This window comes from Crocuta crocuta, unplaced genomic scaffold, assembly GCF_008692635.1.
Source record: "Crocuta crocuta isolate KB4526 unplaced genomic scaffold, BGI_CrCroc_1.0 scaffold228, whole genome shotgun sequence".
In the NCBI taxonomy this organism is placed as follows: domain Eukaryota; kingdom Metazoa; phylum Chordata; class Mammalia; order Carnivora; family Hyaenidae; genus Crocuta; species Crocuta crocuta.
The window spans coordinates 649813-668045 of record NW_027532820.1 but is presented as its reverse complement, the minus strand read 5'-3'; the positions used below and the strand labels follow the sequence as shown (position 1 = coordinate 668045).

At 42.0% G+C, this 18233-nt stretch overlaps 1 protein-coding gene across 3 annotated transcripts in view; it reads left to right on the top strand.

The window, feature by feature from the left end:
* The window catches only part of AGK (acylglycerol kinase), a 103978-nt gene that overhangs the window by 80195 nt on the left and 5550 nt on the right, over positions 1–18233 (top strand). For all 3 annotated transcript variants that reach the window (XM_077781045.1, XM_077781044.1, XM_077781046.1), the window contains 4 exons: positions 2645–2724; positions 8950–9007; positions 12931–13078; positions 13494–13591. In XM_077781045.1, the coding sequence (XP_077637171.1) occupies positions 2645–2724; positions 8950–9007; positions 12931–13078; positions 13494–13591 (384 nt within the window). The remainder of the gene's footprint in view (positions 1–2644; positions 2725–8949; positions 9008–12930; positions 13079–13493; positions 13592–18233) is intronic.

Sequence of the window (18233 nt, the reverse complement as noted above, 5' to 3'; positions counted from 1 at the left end):
TCTAGCTCTGCTTATTTTTCTTGTGCACAACAGGGAGCTATCTCTTTGTTACCAACCCTCAAGCCACTCCTGAATCCTGAGGGCTCTATGTCCATCTGGCTGTTAGCTGGGCTTCTCTAGATCTTTCCATCTTATTTCCTGTTGTCCGGAGTCATTTCCATTCCTTGCGAGGACATAAGACCCCAAAGTTATAAGGCTTTTCAGTTAATCTTCACAGAATAGTCCTAAAATCCTCCTCAATGAAGAAAGAGAAAACATTCTTAGAGCTCCAGTTGGGAAGCCTTGAGTACTGAAACCAGGACGTCGTGTTAGACTATGTGCTTCAGGTCAGCCTTTCCTGAGGAGTATTAGTTATGCAAAGTTCCTCCCAGGGAAAGGTTGCACAGTTAACAATTCAGGAAGACTATACATATTTCTCCTTCTGGAAGTTTATAATGTACGTTAACGTATTAAAGACCTCATGAAGAATTGTAGTAAGCCTAACTTATTTCAAGCCAAGGAATTTTGGTATTTCTCCATTTCTTCCATCGTGGAATCTTCTACACTTGTCATTATTAGTTGTGACACTTACATACCCCTTATGAAACAGTTGAGGGAAATACTCGCCTGCAGACTCACGCAGTGTTGCTTCTCTCCCTTAGGTTAGACCTTTCTTCTCCCTTTTCCTTCTCTCCGTGCTTCTCTCCAACCTCCCTCAGTCTAGACACCTTATTCTTTAAAATTTAATTTATATTTAGTTTTAAAATTTATATGCTTGTTTCCCTGACCATGTGTCTCCTTTGCTCCCCCCACACCACATCCAGTCACACCTGCTGTGTTTTCATAGTACTCCGTGCATTTCTCGGTCATTGGAACCTACTGCATTGTATTGTGGTTGTCTGTGTCTGTCTACTCCTGCTGCACCTTGACCTCTTTGAGGGCAGGTATTTTTTTTTTTAATATAATTTATTGTCAGGCTGGCTAACATACAGTGTATACAGTGTGCTCCTGGTTTGAGGGGTAGATTCCCATGATTCATCACTTACATTCAACACCTAGTGCTCATCCCAACAAGTGCCCCTCTCCGTGCAGGGCAGGTATTTTTATTGCTAGTCCCTAATGTATGATACTGTTTATTGATAACTCAATGAAAAAAAATGATTAGCTTTTCACCATCAGGGTGGCTCAAAGCCCTGCTGTTTTCCACAATATCCACTGGGCACCCACGGGACAAGCATACCCTACCTGTGCCAGGCCGAGGTGCCTCACCTTGACCTCTGCTCCACCATTTCTCTCTAGTTCCCTTTTTCTTGTTTAACTGGTACAGAGGGCAGAAAATCCGATCTACTGCAGGAATGGATACACAACCATGGATGGGAGGCTAGTATCTTCATCTACAGCTGCCTCTATGAGTGTGTGATTCTCCTGGAAATCCCTCACTGGGTTTTGGTATCGTGGGATTGAGGGGGAAGCACGCCCTCCCGAGGAGAAGATTTCACGAAATATATGATCTAGACCAGCAGTTTATGGTGTCCAAGATTCTCCTCCAGCTCCTAACCTTTGGTTCTACTGGTTGTGCTGATGGCCTGGTGGAAATCGAGCAGGCTTTACCCCCAGTTAGCAAATTCTATGGAGTTAGGTCTAGCCTGTGACAGCTCTGTTTAGAATGTGGACACACTCCTGGGCTTTAGCTGTGATTCTAAGCTGTGGGATAAGTCCCTTTTAGGATCCTGATTTTATAGCAGTCTATAGCTATATAACTAGATACAGAGAGATATATATATATAAATATGTATATATTTTTATACTCTAGGGATGGTCCATTATAAACTATAAACCCTTTAAGATAATGACTATTGTTATGTTTTCTATATAATGCTTAACTTGCAGATTTATTAGTAACTCACTGATTGTAATTGTAGTATTTTGCCATAAAGCATTGGGCTAAATCTGAATCATTTTTTTTCTTTTAATTTATTTTTGAGAGACAGAGACAGAGCATGAGTGGGGGAGGGGCAGAGAGCAAGGGAGACACAGAATCTGAATGAAGCAGGCTCCAGGCTCTGAGCTGTCAGCACATACAGACAGTGGGGATGAACCCAGGAACCGTGAGATTATGACCTGAGCCAAAGTCAGACACTTAATCGACAGAGCCACCCAGGTGCCCCAATCCCAAATCACTTTTTATTCTGACTTGTTACGACAACTATCTGGCTGTGTCGTTAGATGCTCAGGTGAAACTTTCTAGAGTACCAGCATTGTGATCTTACCTGAGAACACTTGGACCACTAAAGAGAATGCAGGCTGAAATGATTTTTGCCTTGGACTCTGAGAGGGAAGTCTGTGAGAGAGAAGAGGTTCTGGCTGACCTGACTTCTGATTGGTCAAAAAGCCATCATAATTGGGTACTTCTTTTGCAGTCTGAAGTATGATATGTTTCCTTGCCAGCAGGTTCATACCTAATATATAAAAATTAATTTCATTTTACAATATAGTTTATTCACGTCCTTTTACTGAGCACTCAGTTAATTTCTGAGGTTTTGAACACCCTTTTTAGAATTTGGTTTGATGAAAAGTAGGCCATGAGTGTTTGCTGGGTACTTACCTATAGAGGTTCCAAGTTAGCTGTAATCATTAATTTAAAATGAATGTATTTAACTTCCAGGGTGAAAAGGAACAGCCTGTGTTTGCAATGACTGGCCTTCGATGGGGATCCTTCAGAGATGCTGGCGTCAAAGTTAGCAAGTAAAGGATTATGGGACTGCTGTGGGATGATTTTTAAGAAATCTTTTGCTCCTTTGATGTTTTGATCTCCAGTGATCTTCTAGGAATGAATGTGGTGGGCCTACGGGTTGAATTATGTATGAATAATACAGGTAGAGGTTTATATCTTCCACACAGAGAGGTTAGGGACGGTTCAGTCTCCCCTACCCTAGTTTGGTAGTAAAGTGGAGGAGACGCATCTCTGTCCCTAGAGGTCATATTTGAGGGCAGGCTAAGCTCATGCTGGATGGAAGCTGCCTGTCATCCACAGCCGGCTCAGCGGGGCACCCAGGGAAAGGCAGGCTGGAGCCCCGGCCCTCCGGAGCTTTTACATCCCTGGTCTGAAGACTGCCTGAGAGGTGTTTTTGTTTTGTTTTGTTTCTCCTCTTTTTAAAAAAATTTAAATTCTAGGTAGTTAACATACTGTGCAATATTGGTTTCAGAAGTACAATTCATTGATTCATCACTTACCTGCAACACCCAGTGCTCATCCCAACAGGTACCCTCCTTAGTACCCATCACCCATCTAGCCCATCCCCCACCCACCTCCCTCCAGCAACCCTCCGTTTGTTCTCTATCCTTAAGAGTCTCTTCTGGTTTATTTCCCTCTATTCTCTTTTTGCACCCCCTTCCCATATGTTCATCTGTTTTGTTTCTTAAATTTCACATATGAATGAAATCATATGGTATGTGTCTTTGACTTATTTTGCTTAGCCTAATACACTCTAGCTCCATTCATGTCGTTGCAAATGGCAAGATTTCGTTCTTTTTGATCACCAAGTAATATTCCATTGTATATGTATACCACATCTTCTTTATGCATTCATCAGTCAATGGACATTTGGGCTTTTTCCATAGTTTGGCTATTGTTGATAATGTTGCTATAAACATTGGGGTGTATGTGCCCCTTTGAATCAGCATTTTTGTATCCTTTGGGTAAATACTTAATAATGCATTTGCTGGATCATAGGAATAGTTCTATGTTTAGTTTCTAGAGGAGCCTCCATACTGCTTTCCAGAATGGCTGCACCAGTTTGCATTCGCACCAGCAGTGCAAGAGGGATCCCCTTTCTCCACATCCTCCCCAACACCTGTTGTTTCCTGGGTTTGTTAATTTTAGCCATTCTGACAGGTACCTCATTGTGGTTTTGATTTGTATTTCCCTGATGATGAGTGATGTTGAGCATCTTTTCATGTGTCTGTTAGCCATCCGGATGTCTTCTTTGGAAAGTGACTATTCATGTCTTCTGCTCATTTCTTCACTGGGTTATTTGTTGTTTGTTTTGGGGTGTTGAGTTTGATAAGTTCTTTATAGATTTTGGATACTAACCCTTTATCTGATGCGTTGTTTTATGATATATGTCAATTATCTTATCCCGTTCCATCAGTTGCCTTTTAGTTTTCTTGATCCTTTCCTTTGCTGTGCAGAAGCTTTTTACCTCGATGAAGTCCCAATAGTTCTTGTTTGCTTTTGTTTCCCTTGCCTTCAGTGATGTTTCTAGTAAGAAGAATCTTACACCTATAGGAGCTAGAAAAGGAGCAACAAATAAAGCATAAAGCCTGCAGAAGAGGGGGAATAATAAAGATTAGAGCAGAAATAAATAATATAGAAACAACAACACCAAAAACCAACAGTAGAAGACATCAGTGAAACGTAAGAGCTGGTTCTTTGAAAAAGTAAACAAAATTGATAAACTTACCAAAAAGAAGAGAGACAGGACCCAAACAGATAAAATCACAAGTGAAAGAGGAGAGATTACAACGGACACCGCAGAAATACAAACAATGATAAAGAGGATACTATGAGAAATTATATGCCAACAAACTGGGCAATCTGGAAGAAATAGCCAAATTCCCAGAAACTCACAAACTACCAAAACTGAAACAGGAAGAAATAAAAAATTTGAATAGACCCATAACCAGCAAAGAAATTGAATCAGTAATCAAAATTCTCCCAAGAAACAAGAGTCCTGGGCCAGATGGCTTCCCAAGGGAATTCTACCAGACATTTCTTTTTAATGTTTTGTTTATTTTTGAGAGAGCAAGAAAGCAAGCAGGGGAAGGGCAGAGAGAGAGAAGGAGACACAGAATCCAGAGCTGGCTCTAGGCTCTGAGCTCTCAGCACAGAGCCCGACGTGGGGCTTGAACTCATGAACTGCGAGATCCTGACCTGAGCTGAAGTCAACTGACTGAGTCACCCAGGTGCCCCTCTACCAGACTTTTAAAGAAGAGTTAATACCTATTCTTCTCAAACTGTTCCAAAAAATAGAAATGGAAGGAGGGCTTCCAAACTTACTCTGTGAAGCCTGCATTACCTTGATTCCAAAACTAGACAAAGACCCCTAAAAAGGAGGGTTATAGGCCAGTATCCCTAACATGGATGCAAATATTCTCAACCAGGTATTAGCAAGTTGAATTTAAATAGTACATTAAAAGAATTATTCACCCATGATCAAGTGGGATTTATTCCTGGCCTACAGGTCTGGTTCAATATTTGCAAATCCATGTGATACACCACATTAATAAAAGAAAGGATAAGAACCATGTGATCCTGTCAATAGATGCAGAAAAAGCATTTGACCAAATATAGCATCCATTCCTGATAAAAACCCTCAACAAAGTGGGGATAGATGGAACATACCTCAACATCATAAAGGCCCATATGAAAGACCCACAGCTAATGTCATCCTCAGTGGGGTAACACTAAGAGCCTTTCCCCTACAGTCAGGAACAGGACAAGGATGTCCACTCTCACCATTACTATTTAACATAGTACTGGAAGCCTTAGCCTCAGCAGTCAGATAACAAAAAGAAATGAAAGGCATCCAAATTGGCAAGCAAGAAGTCAGACTTTCACTATTTGCAGGTGACATGATAAGTTGATGTAGAAAACCCGAAAGACTCCACCAAAAGATTGCTAGAACTAATACAGGAGTTCAACAAAATCTCAGGATATAAAATTGATGTGCAAAAATATGTTGCATTTCTATACACCAATAACAAAGCGGTAGAAAAAGAAATCAAGAAATTGATCCTATTTGCAATTGCAGCAAAACCAGTAAGATACCTAGGAATAAACCTAACTAGAGAGGTAAAAGATCTGTACTCTGAAAACTACAGAACACTTATGAAAGAAATTGAGGAGGACACGAAGTAATGGAAAAGCATTCCGTGCTCATGGATTGGAATAACAAGCATTGTTAAAATATCTATACTACCCAAAGCAATCTACACATTTAATGCAAACCCTGTCAAAATACCGCCAGCATTTTTGTGTAGAGCTAGAACAATCATAAGATTTGTATGGAACCACAAAAGACCCTGAATAGCCAAAGCAGTCCTGAAAAAGAAACTGGAGGCATTACGATTCCAGATTTCAAGCTGTATTACAAAGCTGTAGTCATCATGGCAGTATGGTACTGGCACAAAAACGGACACGTAGATCAATGGAACAGAATAGAAAACCCAGAAATGGTCTCATATCTGTATGGCCGACTGAAAATAGACGGTCTCTTCAACAAACGGTGCTGGGAAAACTGGACCACTTTCTTACATCATACACAAAAATAAATGCAAAATGGATGAAAGACCTAAATGTGATACAGGATACCATCAACATCCCAGAGAAGAACCTTTGACCGCGGGTGGAGCAACTTCTTGAAAGGTGTTCTTTTTGAAAGCCTAGCTACATTACAGTGATACTTGGGAATTGAGAGAGTCAGGGAGAGGCTGATTATGTGTTTCTTATAAATACTTGTAAACCTATCTACTGTGTAACTCAAGCCTAGCGGATTGAGAGACCACAGGCTGCCTGTCTCAGAAGGAAGCAAGGGGGATGCCTGGCAGTGTTTGTTGCTGGAAGAAACAGACCCGTGGACCCGGGGATGAGAGGCTGTTGCTGGCTTCCATGGAAATGGACTTAGTTTTGGAGGGTTCACTGTGCCGAATGAAAGAGGGTGCACCATGTTCTGTTCGAAGTGGAGGGTGGTGAAGGCAGAAGCTTCCTGAGGTGGGACTAAGGAGACCCTGCATGAGGTTCAGTCCCTATCTGGTGGGTGGTGCCTTTTCTTTACCTTTCCTTAACATCAGGCTTACGTGTTCAGTGCAGTTTAAATGAGTTGTGATCGATCTCACACATAGCTTTTATCAAGAAAACTCTTCCTCCTCATAGGTTTTCCTGCTGCACTTTCTTTACAGAAATTGCTCATACTTGTCTCACTTTTGTTATTCCTGCTGATCAGGCTCCTGAGAGTGGAATGTCAAAGAGAGATGGGTTGTATCATACTACGCCCTGCAGTTCAGCTTTTCACATTGTTTTTATTGGCAAGTTTGCCATGATTCCCTTGACTGCACAAATCACCTTGTTATCTGTGATCTCGAATACCAGCAACTCCATCAAGAGAAATTGCTTAGTTTTCCCTAAAAGAGTCTAATGAGAACAAATGGCTTCCTGAAATGTGTTAATCGACAGCTGAGCACCAGCATAGCTCAGCCCCTTTAGGAATATCTCACACACTTACCCATATTCTGATGGGTTTAGGAACAATGACTTTTAAAATATTGGTGGTGTTTTTCTAACCCCTCGACTAGGACCCTCCACCAAGTCGCTCCGTGTGCTGTGGGAGAAGCAGTCGGCTTGCCAGATGCGGTTTCCTAGCTGGCCATCAGGCTACAAGTGCAATGTCAAGCTCTGCTATTGGTAGAGATGAATGGAACTGTGGATACTGAGAAACAAACCACCTTCCTCTCTGGCCAGCTGGGAAAAGAAGCAAATTACATAAGCTTAAAAAAAATCAGATGATGAAGACCTTAATTAGTAGCATCACAGTATTAACCTGAATGATAATTAGGATGGCTTCACATCGCTCACTGGATTCATCACTCATTCCACCTAACCTCCTCATTCTGTCATTCAAGGCCTAACTTAATCTGTCATCAATCCTAACTCCATAGTTACAGATCTATGTTTTTTGCTGTGGCTGTTATTCTGCATGGTTCCCGCACCTTTGCTGCTCTTCTCGCCTAGAATGATTCCTTTCCCTCTTCCATGTACCTAAATCCAAACCTTCTTTCTAAATCCCGTACCTTTACTTTGTCCTTGAGCCACTCGTTATATAGGCATGGCTGCTCTGATGGTTTTTGGCCCTTAGTGATTTCTTGTCCCTTCTTGACTCTCATTACCAATAAATGGCGATTGGTTTATTACCAATATAAACACAAATGGTCCTTTATTGTTTTCTGCTACTTTTTTGGGTTTATTTTCTCAAGTTATAGGCCTTCAAAGGCAGGAATTTTATACTCTGTATTTCTTGTGTTTGCTTCATATACATAGTAAGTGCTAAATAAATACATATTGATCAGAATCAAATAGGGAGCACTTCAGCTGTGCTGGTAGGGGCCGGAGATAAATTTTAAGAGATAAATTTTATGCCACTTTTCTAATTCCCAATAGTCTTCTCTCTCTACGCTAGCTTTTATGTCTTTAGCAATATGAAGTAGACCCTCTTCATTCACAGATTTAACACTTGCTATTTTAAAGCTGCGTAACACGAGTAACGTGAAGTTACGCTGATTTACAGATCTTCATTCAGAGAGAGAAAGAGAGAGAGAGAGAGAGAGAGAGAGAGTGTGTGTGTGTGTGTGTACATGGCATACAGGATACAGTCACTTAGCTTGTGAGTCACACACCAGATCACCCTGGCATCTGCATCTCGTNGAGAGAGAGAGAGTGTGTGTGTGTGTGTGTACATGGCATACAGGATACAGTCACTTAGCTTGTGAGTCACACAAGCTTCATTGTGTGGCTTCATTGTCCTCCACTCATTGCACTTCTGAATGTAGACTGCACCACATTCTCGGCTTGAAAGTGTATGTTACAGTGATACCTGGGAACTGAGTCAGGGAGACGCTGATTATGTATTTCTTTTAAATTGCAAGGATCTATCCACTGTGGAACTAATTACACACAGTTTGACACAGCATTGAAATGCAGATTAAAAACTTAACTGTCCTACTGTTTTCTGCTAAAGCACAATGCCTAAGCCTCCAGAGCTCTGAGTAGAGTGTAATTCTTGGTCCACCCCTCTTCCTAGAGGGTTTATGAATAGTGTGTCCAGTACATACATCTAATGTATGTCCTTCATGAATGGCCTCTAACATGTTGATAGTTCTCTGAATATTCTAATTAGATTTTTATCTTGATCTTAGGTACTGGTATCTTGGTCCTCTAAAAACCAAAGCGGCTCACTTCTTCAGTACTCTTAAGGTAAGTGCAATTTACAGTGTAGAAATTTGCCCTGTGTTATTTTATTGTTAGTTTGTGATGTGTGTATTTGGATTTGGAAAAATTCCTTGCTACAGTTATATATGACCTGCTCCAGTGCTAAAATGAGGTAATTTACTTAGGTACAAACGCAGAAAGCCTTCCTGCTAGCTAAGCATCACCCCTCCTCTACCAGCTCATTCCCTCCATTACCAAACCCATGCTTAATTTCTCTTTGATATTCCATTTGTTTTTTGCCTATTTTATTCACTCACTCTTGCCAGACAAACCTGGAACAGAATGACGTATATCTCCTCAGTGATTTGTAAGGGTGTCTATATTTGATTCTGGAAATGAATTGAAGATTTGTATCTGAATGTATGATTGTACAGGCTTGGGTATAATAGTGTTACAGACAGTGCCAGCGAAATACAGGTAGTGGTTACTGTTTGGACAGTACAAATAAAGAATATCTCCAACACTGGAGAACTTTCTATCGGGCAGTGCTGCTATAGCCTATACACTGAAAAATGTTGGCATAGAGAAAAGCTGAACAATGTATATTAATGGAAATGCTAATAGAAAAGTCATCTTTATCTGTGGACGATATATTATGTTCAGCTTTTATGCAAATCAAAGCAGTAAATACAAAATTTGGCAGGTCAACCTGAAAATTGGCAGATGAAGTTTATAGTAAAAATCTTCGTTCTAATGTTAATATTCAGGGCATCAAGTGTTTTTCTAATTATAAAAGTGATGTATGTCCGTTGAAAAACATTTGGAAAACATAGCTCCCTTTACCTTCTAAATAAATCCCCATTGTGTTAAAGAAATGTAAAAGCATAAAGCCCCTAAAGTACTAGGGGTAGCCAATTTACATGATTATGAAAATGAACTTGGAGGCCAATGCCTTTCTACACTGAAAGCAGACTGTAAAATGTAAAATGCATTGTTAACACTTGCTTACGGGAATAATTTCCGTGGTGGAGTAGTAGGTGCATTTAGGAAGAATAGAGTAACTACCTATTTAACTTGTAGAATAGGGAGAATGTGAACTGTTTACACCATTTCTTTAGCAAACAGTTATTTTTTAGTTTATTTTTGAGGGAGACAGCATGAAAGCAGGGGAGAGGCAGAGAGAGAGGGGGAGACAGAGAACCTGAAGCAGGCTCCAGCTCTGAGCTGTCAGACCAGAGCCTGATGCGGGGTTCAAACTCACGGACCACGAGATCATGAGCCAAAGTCAGAACACTTAACTGACTGAGCCACCCAGGCACCCAGCAAGCAGTTATTAAATATCTAATGTGGCAAGCCCTGCTAATGCTTGGAATACAAAGTCCAATAAGGCAGGTTTCCTGCCCCCATGAAGGAGTCACGTGCAGGGAACGGGAGTGACAAGTAAATCAGTGGTTCGGCAAGTGCTGGGAGAGCATATGGAAAGCTAAGGTGGGAGCAGAGAGGAGGGGCATTCATATCTGACTCGGGGACAGCAGTCTTCTCAGAGCAGGGAATACTTTTACTAAAGTTGGAAATCTGTACAGGACTAGATCAAGGGCATCCTGAGTGGAGGAACCAGGATGTGGGATGTTCCTGTGATGTCACGTGGCCAGTGTGATAGAATAGCAGGAAGGGGGTTGTGGGGTTGGAGAGGGGCCAGCCACTGCAGGTCTGAATGTGGGATCTCACACCATTAAAGTGTTGGGGAGTTACTGAGTCTTAAGCAGGGGAGAGACATGAGCAGATAGGCATTTTAGAAAAGTTACTTGTCAACAGTGTAGACAAGAGATTGCAGTGGGTGATTAAGGCAAGGGCACCAGATAGAAGATTGTCCAAGTAAGCCAGGTGGGAGGGGATAAGGTCCACACAGGGTGGGGATAGTGCGCGTTGACAACAGAGAATGGATTACAGAGATACTGAAGTTGAGCTCTCAAAAATGGGAAGGAGAGTATAGGACCCCCAGATTTCTGGTTTCAGGGACTAGTTGGCTAACCAGAGTTTTCCATTAACATTGAAGTAAGTTAGGGAATCAATGGGAGGTAAAGAAGTGGAGACAGAGGGTTGGACCCCTCCTTCAGGAAGCCTGACTTTGAAGGGAAGGAGATAGAAAAAGCAAAAACTAGTGAGAAATATGGGGCCATTGGAGTTGGGGTTGTTCTTATTGATTGGAGAGAGAGCCATGTCTTTATACCTGGAAACAAGAGACAAGAAGACTCGGGACAAGTGAGAGGAGACACAAAGCATGACCGAGGTGGCAAAATGCACGCTCAGGAAGAAGGGCATGGGTCCAAGGAGCGGGTCAGCCTTGAACACAGAAAGGGGCGCCCTTTTCCTTGGGACAGAAGAGAAATAAAGCAGAGGTCCAGGTGCAAACAAGTTTATAGAGTGTTCACACAGTTCTCACTGAGGTCCTGACAGTCTCACTGAAGCGCTGGAAGCAAAGTGATGTGTTGAAAATGAGGTGAGAGGTAGCGGTGGGGGGAATTTTGAAGAAAAATGAAAACAGGGAGGTTGAGAAGGATTATCAAGTGGCATTGAGGACCTGAGACCAAGAATTTTGTGACACTCATGTCCTTCTTTCCCTGTATCAGTACTAACCCAGAGTATTGTTTGCCCTTCTAATAACACCGAGCCACGATGTACAAGTACAGAAACCTAGTGACAAGATCGATCCAGAATAGGGGCTTTTCAGGGCCCCTATTTGGAGCACCAAAGATACAAGAGAGTCAACGGTGACGGGAAAAGAGTGATTTGACGTAATCAACTGTTAATTAGGTCTGAAGGAAATGGGGTCAAAGACTGCAATTCTCAATGTGATTGGAAATTTGGTGTGGTTAGGTTCCTCAGGAGTCTAAAACTAACCCTTCTCTACCTCTTCTGAGTTTCAACCAAGTTATGAAAGCAAATGCAGGAACGAGGCAAATAGAGATGAAAATACCAGCCTTATAAATGTCATCAGGAGTAGAGGACACAGTTTAGATAATACGGTCACAATCAGATTTCTGAGTACTCCAAATTGAATTCATCCCCTTAAAACGTCTCCCTCAGGGCAGACTGCTGTAGGAAGCTGACTGCCTGAAGAAGCAGATTCCCCAGAACAGCTACTTTCAGAGAGAGAGAGAGAATTGTTACTCCTTTGTGATTCATTGCATGGAAACCTGAGAACAGGCGGGGATTTGTTCACCCTAAGAGAGATATTGAGCACAAAAGAATAGAAGAATATGGGATGTGGTTAGAGCGTAGGATATCAATGTTTCAGGTTTCCAAGATGGAATAGTTCTGGGTAACAGGAACAACCAGGATGTGGCCATGGAAATGGATGACTTGGGTGGGGGGGGGAGGGGGGATTAGAAGTGATGTCAGCTGAGAGGCTAGGGTTTTGTTTTAATTATTCCTGTGGACACTGATCAAATGGGCTTGGGGTGTCAGGAAATAAAAGACACAAAAAATCTAGAGTTTGAAAATGATGTTCTTTGAAGCCTTGGGTTGCATCACGAGGCTGGCCTAAGCCACTCTGGCCTCCGAGTGGAATATGATTCCAGAAGTGAAGAAGGTATTCGATGCAACTGGACTTCACGCATTTCATTTTTGTGTCACCATCTGTAAACCAAAGATCAATCCATTATGGGAGGATTCTGTGCTCATTGAAATGGCTGTTTTGGGGGGAAGCATACGCGATTGTTGTTAGTCCACGTGGACTTTCCACTCTGTGTGTGTGAGAGCAGTGGAGACCGCAGTCACAGAGTTCATGGTTTTCAGGACAGAAGATAGGCCTTCCATAGGAAAAGAAAGCTTGGGGACTCCATGCTCCAAATTAGAGATCATTCCAGACAGAGATTATTAATTAGCGTTCAGGTTGGTGCAGGTAGAGATAGTCCCAGAGTTTGGACCGGTGTGTGCATGACCAGTTTCTCTCTTCATGTTAAAAGGAGTGGCCGCAGACTCATCAAGCCTCTATCTCGTACACGGGACCCACAGAGAGACTTCCCAGTGGAGCAGAAGAGACCCCTCCGCGGCCCTCTCTGTACAGGAGAATACTGCGAAGGCTCGCGTCGTACTGGGCCCAGCCGCAGGACGGTGAGCTGCGTGGTGGCTGCGGCGGTCCGTTCAGGACTGCCTGGCGCGGGCCCCGGATCAGCGTGGGAGACTAACCTAGCACAGGAGAAGCCTTTCAAGGGTCCTTGAAGTAGCCTTGTGTGCGCCACAGAGCAGGACCCGAGCCAGCCCAGTGTCCCCAGGAACAGGAGCAGCCTGTGCCATTGGTGACAAACTGCAGGTCCCCCTTCCTGTCCCCAACTGTGGTGTTACTGTGGCTGCTTTGGTACGGGTGTTTCAGGCATAGAGATTGCATTCTGAGCGTGGCTCTTTGTAGAAGAGTGAGGAAAGGAAACTGAGGTGGAGAGTCCGCAGGCGGGAGAGGGAGGCAACGCCGGTGGGGCAGTAGGGTGACGCTAACGGAAGAACTTGACCTGAATCTAATACACCCACACAGCCCTTTCCCAGGAGGTGAGGCCCGAGGTCTGGAAAGAAGTGCAGCTGTCCACCATTGAGCTGTCCATCACCACGCGGAACAGCCAGCCGGACCTGACGGTAAGTGTGCCTTTTCATTAGAAGAGCATTTGGTCTCTGGGAAAAGTGACCAAGGCTGCACACTCTTCCACTAACTGGGTATTTTTATTTTTACTCTGTGGGGGGAGAGAGGAAAGCACCCGGAAAAAGAGGATGTGGTGTGCTTTTAGGGAATAATTGCAACGAGAAGGCACGGTGAGTGAAGAAGCGGCTTCAAGCTTAACAGGCTCGAGCAAGTATGCGGGGCACTGCTTAGTAGAAACGAAAAGTTAGCCTGCTCCCTTTGTCCCAGGAATAGAAAATTATGGAACTTTTACTTGAGTGAATACCCATTATTTTTGTGACTATATTAAATATGTGGATTTAGGTCCACAGGAAAAAAAAATATATATATATACATAGAGTGCAGTCTGTTGACAGACACTGCCCAGTACAGTGGCCTCTAGATTCATGGCTATTTGAATTAAATAAATGCTGGCACTCATTTCTTTATTTGCAGTAGCCACATTTCAAGTGCTCATTAGCCATATGTGGCGAGTAGCTACCACACTGGGAAGCACAGATACAGAATGCTTCTATTAGTGCAGAAAGCTCTGGATAGTGTGCCTATTGACAATGCCCCCCAAAAATGTTGAAATAACACAGAAGTTGACACACTGGTCCGCCACCTATTTTTGTATAACCCACAAACTAAGAATTGATGTCACATTTTTCAATGGGTGTAAGAAAATGAGAAGAATGATATTTTGTGATATGCAGAAAGAATAGGAAATTCAAGTTTCAATGTCAAGAAGTATAGTTTAGTTGGAAGAATGTGGTTCTTACATGCTGTCTCTGGCTGCTTTCTGGCCGTGACGGCAGAGTCCACTAGTTGCCACGGACTTTCTGGCCCCAAAGCCTAAAATATTGACTCTCTGGCCATTCAGAGTTTTCTGACCCCTACTGTAGAGAAAACCTTAGTAGTTCATGTTAGTGAGAATGGTAATAGGAAAGTTGTCCTGACCTGTGGACCAGTTACTAAGATCAGGGTTTCTGTAGATCCAAGTAGTATGTTTACAGTTGACCCAGTCTGGAGACTGAATGTAGGTATCGAATGTAGGAGTGCAGTGGAGAGTTCGACTCCAATGTTAATAGAGGACTGACTTGTTTTGTAATTATAAGAATAATATGTGTCCATTCTATAACCTTTGGATAACATAGCTTCCCTCACCTAAATTAACTCAAATTGGATTAAAGAGTTAAATTAGAAAAATAAAACCATGAAAGCACTAGACTGAAAGCTAAGTGATTATTGATATAAACTTGGGGAGGACTAGGCCTTTCCAAGCATGGCATCTGAAGCAAAAATTTTATTGATGCATTTGCCTAGTTACAATGAAAGAAACTATAAACAAAAATTTTAATGACAAATTGGGAAAAAGAATGTGATAAAGCAGGAGTTAATAGTTTTCCTTTATAACAAACTTAAGAAATAGGCAAAGAACTAATATAGATAACAGGCACAGGACAAGAATAGAAATTCACAAAGGACATAAACCTGAAAAAATAGCTTACATTTGCTGAATATATACTGTATGCTGGGCACCATCCTGAGAATTTTACATAGTGTCAACTCATGGAATCCTCAGAACTACCTTATCAGGTGGATGTAACTTTTATATTCTTGTAATGGGTAAGGAAATAGGAAAAAAGGCTCAACATCAAAGAAATGCAAGTTAAAATAATGACTACTGAAATGTCCTGTAGCAAGCATGCTAGCGTGTGGTGTCAGTGGGGAAAGGCTCTCGTGCATTTCTGCTGGACGTGCAAGTCAGAATGCCCTTTCTTGACGGCATCTTGGTGATCTCTGCGAAGCATCTAAGATACAAGCAGCCGCTGGCCCTGTGAAGTACGTTTCTAGGAATTTATTGCACAGGAACAGTCAGCTACTTAACATAGAGTAGACATGCCCTTCTTACATAATGGGATTCTGAACACACTGGTGGAAGTGAATGTAGTAAGGTTGAAAAAATAGTTTTTGTTCTGGAGGAATTTCATGAAGAAAGATAAAATTTCTAATTATACATTGCTTTTATACCCAATCTCTGATAATGCGTATTTCTAGTATTTTGTTCATGTTCTTCATCATCGTTCTTTTCTCTGATGATAGAATACCAATGAATGGATGGAGTTCAGTGGAGGATGTGATTGTGGGTCAAGATTAGCCACATGTAATTAGGAAAGTGTATGATACTGTGCTGCTTATCACTCACAGCAGCACATTCATTTCCTTTTCCCACACCTCCTTGTAAAAATAAAAGCAAATGCAAGAAAATAATTCAAAGACAATGAAGCTGCCATGTAATAGCTCCAAATTCATTTATCACTTTAAAAAGTACATTCAGAGTCAAAGAGGCTTTAAGGGGTGTGGAATGTGTGGAAATTAGGATCTCTTGTTCAGTTCTGTTCACTGTATTTATAATCGCAAAAATGTATGAAACAAATGAACCATGGAACTGATTAAATGCATTCTGGTGCATTTATTTAAAATGTTCTCTATTTACTGACATGGAAAGATATTCATCATATATTGTTAGGTGAAAAACCATGCTAGTATGATATGCATCACATGGGTCTATTTTTATTTTAAAAAGAAACACTCTCTAAAAAAAAAAAAAAGAAACGAAAGAAAGAAGCACTTTCACCTATAATTGAGTTTTGTGAATGATGGAGGCAAGGCTCCAATTTCATCCTCTTTTCTGATGGAAAGCCAGTTGTCTAAGCACTGTTTACTGAATTTCCTCCCCCCTGTTCCCCCATCTGCTGTGAACCCCCCACATACTGTAAGTGTAGGTACACACGGACATGTGTGCATTTTCTCTCTTCAATTGCTCTAATTTTCTAGGCTCATATTAGTACTATGCTGCTTTTAATTATCATCATTTTATAATAAGTCCTTCTGTTTTTCTTCTTAAAGAGTCTCTTGGTTATTATTCTTGGCTCTTAGACCTCTATAAGTCTCTTAAAAGGTTTATCTTATTAGATGCCACATAAAAATCTGTTATATTGATCAGAAATAACAGATTTTTATTGAATCTGTAGATCAATTTGAGGAGAAATGATATTTCTATAATATTGACTCTTGTGTTTTATGAACGTGGCATAGCTCCTCATTAGGTTTTTTAATGCCTTTCAATGAAGTTTTATAGCCGTCTCTAACATTTTGTCTTTTGCTGGATATATTCTTGGTTATCTTAATTTTTGATGCTGTTGGAGATAGTATCCTTTAAAATTTCATTTTTAAATATCTGCTTTAGATGGACATGTAATTGACTTTTTTATAGATATGCAATCAACAATGTTATAACTAAGTTCTTATCATTTATAGATTGCTTTGGATTTTCTATAGACTCGCTCATATAAACTGCAAATCGTGCAAGTTTTGTTTTTCCTTTCAAATACTTTGCCTTCTCATCTTTTCTCTTACTGTTTTGGGTAGGACTTCAGTAGAGTGTTAAGTAGAAGTAGTGCTAGCTGATGTCATTATCTCACTCCTGATGTAGATAAAAAGGTTTCATTGCTGAGTTTGATGGGATTTTTTTGTAGACACCTTTTATAAGATTAAGAAGTTCCCTTCTATTCCTAATCTCCTAATTTGTTCTTATCATGAATGGATATTTAAGTTTATCAAGTCCCTTTCCAGCATCTACTGAGATAGTCTTCTCATGTAATTCTTTGTCTACAACGCTGTTGGTTGCTCATGCACTATTTGTAAAAAACAAACCCTAGACTTGTGTCAGCTGTCTACTTGTCCTCTTGGATGGCTAATATGCCTTTCAGTCTGTGTGTCCAGAACAGCTCCTGCTCTTGGCCCCCACTCCTTGCTGGTGGTGCTGCTTCCCGTCTCCCCATTGCTGTTGACTATAATTCCATTCTTTTCAGTGGTTCAGGCCAAACATCTTGGAGCCACCCTCTTTCCCCTTGCATCTAATCATTGTGGAAGTGCTGGTGGCTTCACCTTCTAAATACTGCCAGTGCTTAACGCAGTCTCCCCAGCTGCCTGCTCTAAGCCGCCACCATCTGCCTATTCCCGTGGGTTCCTAAGTGGCTGCCCTGCTCCCCCCAACCTTCCTCCTAATTACAGCAGCCAGAGAGGTCCTATTAAAATGAAGCCAGATCATATTTCTCTGCGTAGAACCTTCCGATGATTCCTCATTTCACTCCGCCTAACTGCCAAATTCCTTGGAATGGTCTACAGACCCTAGGGCTCTGGCCTTGCTTCTTCTGACTTCCTCTCCTGTTTTCCCCTTCTCTTGCTCTGCTCCAGCCACACTGGCTTCCTCGCTGCTCTGTGGCTTGTAGAGCATGCCTCCATGCTCGGCCCCTGCCCTGGAAGCTCCTTGTGTGGCTTGCCCCGCTCCAGGCCAGTGGTGCTGAGTACAGTCTTGGGGAACTTGTTAGAAATGGACACTCTTGGGCCTCACCCCGGATCTATGAACCGTAAGCTCTGAGAATGGGGCCAGAGTCTGGGTTTTAACAAGCCTTCCAGGTGATGCTTGCTAAAGTTTGAGAACCACAGCCCTGGATGTCCACATTGCTAATTCCCTCACCTCCTTCAGGCCTCTGCTCAGAGGTTACCTCCCCACCCCCCCCCCCCCCCCCCGCCCCCCCCCGGCCCCCCCCC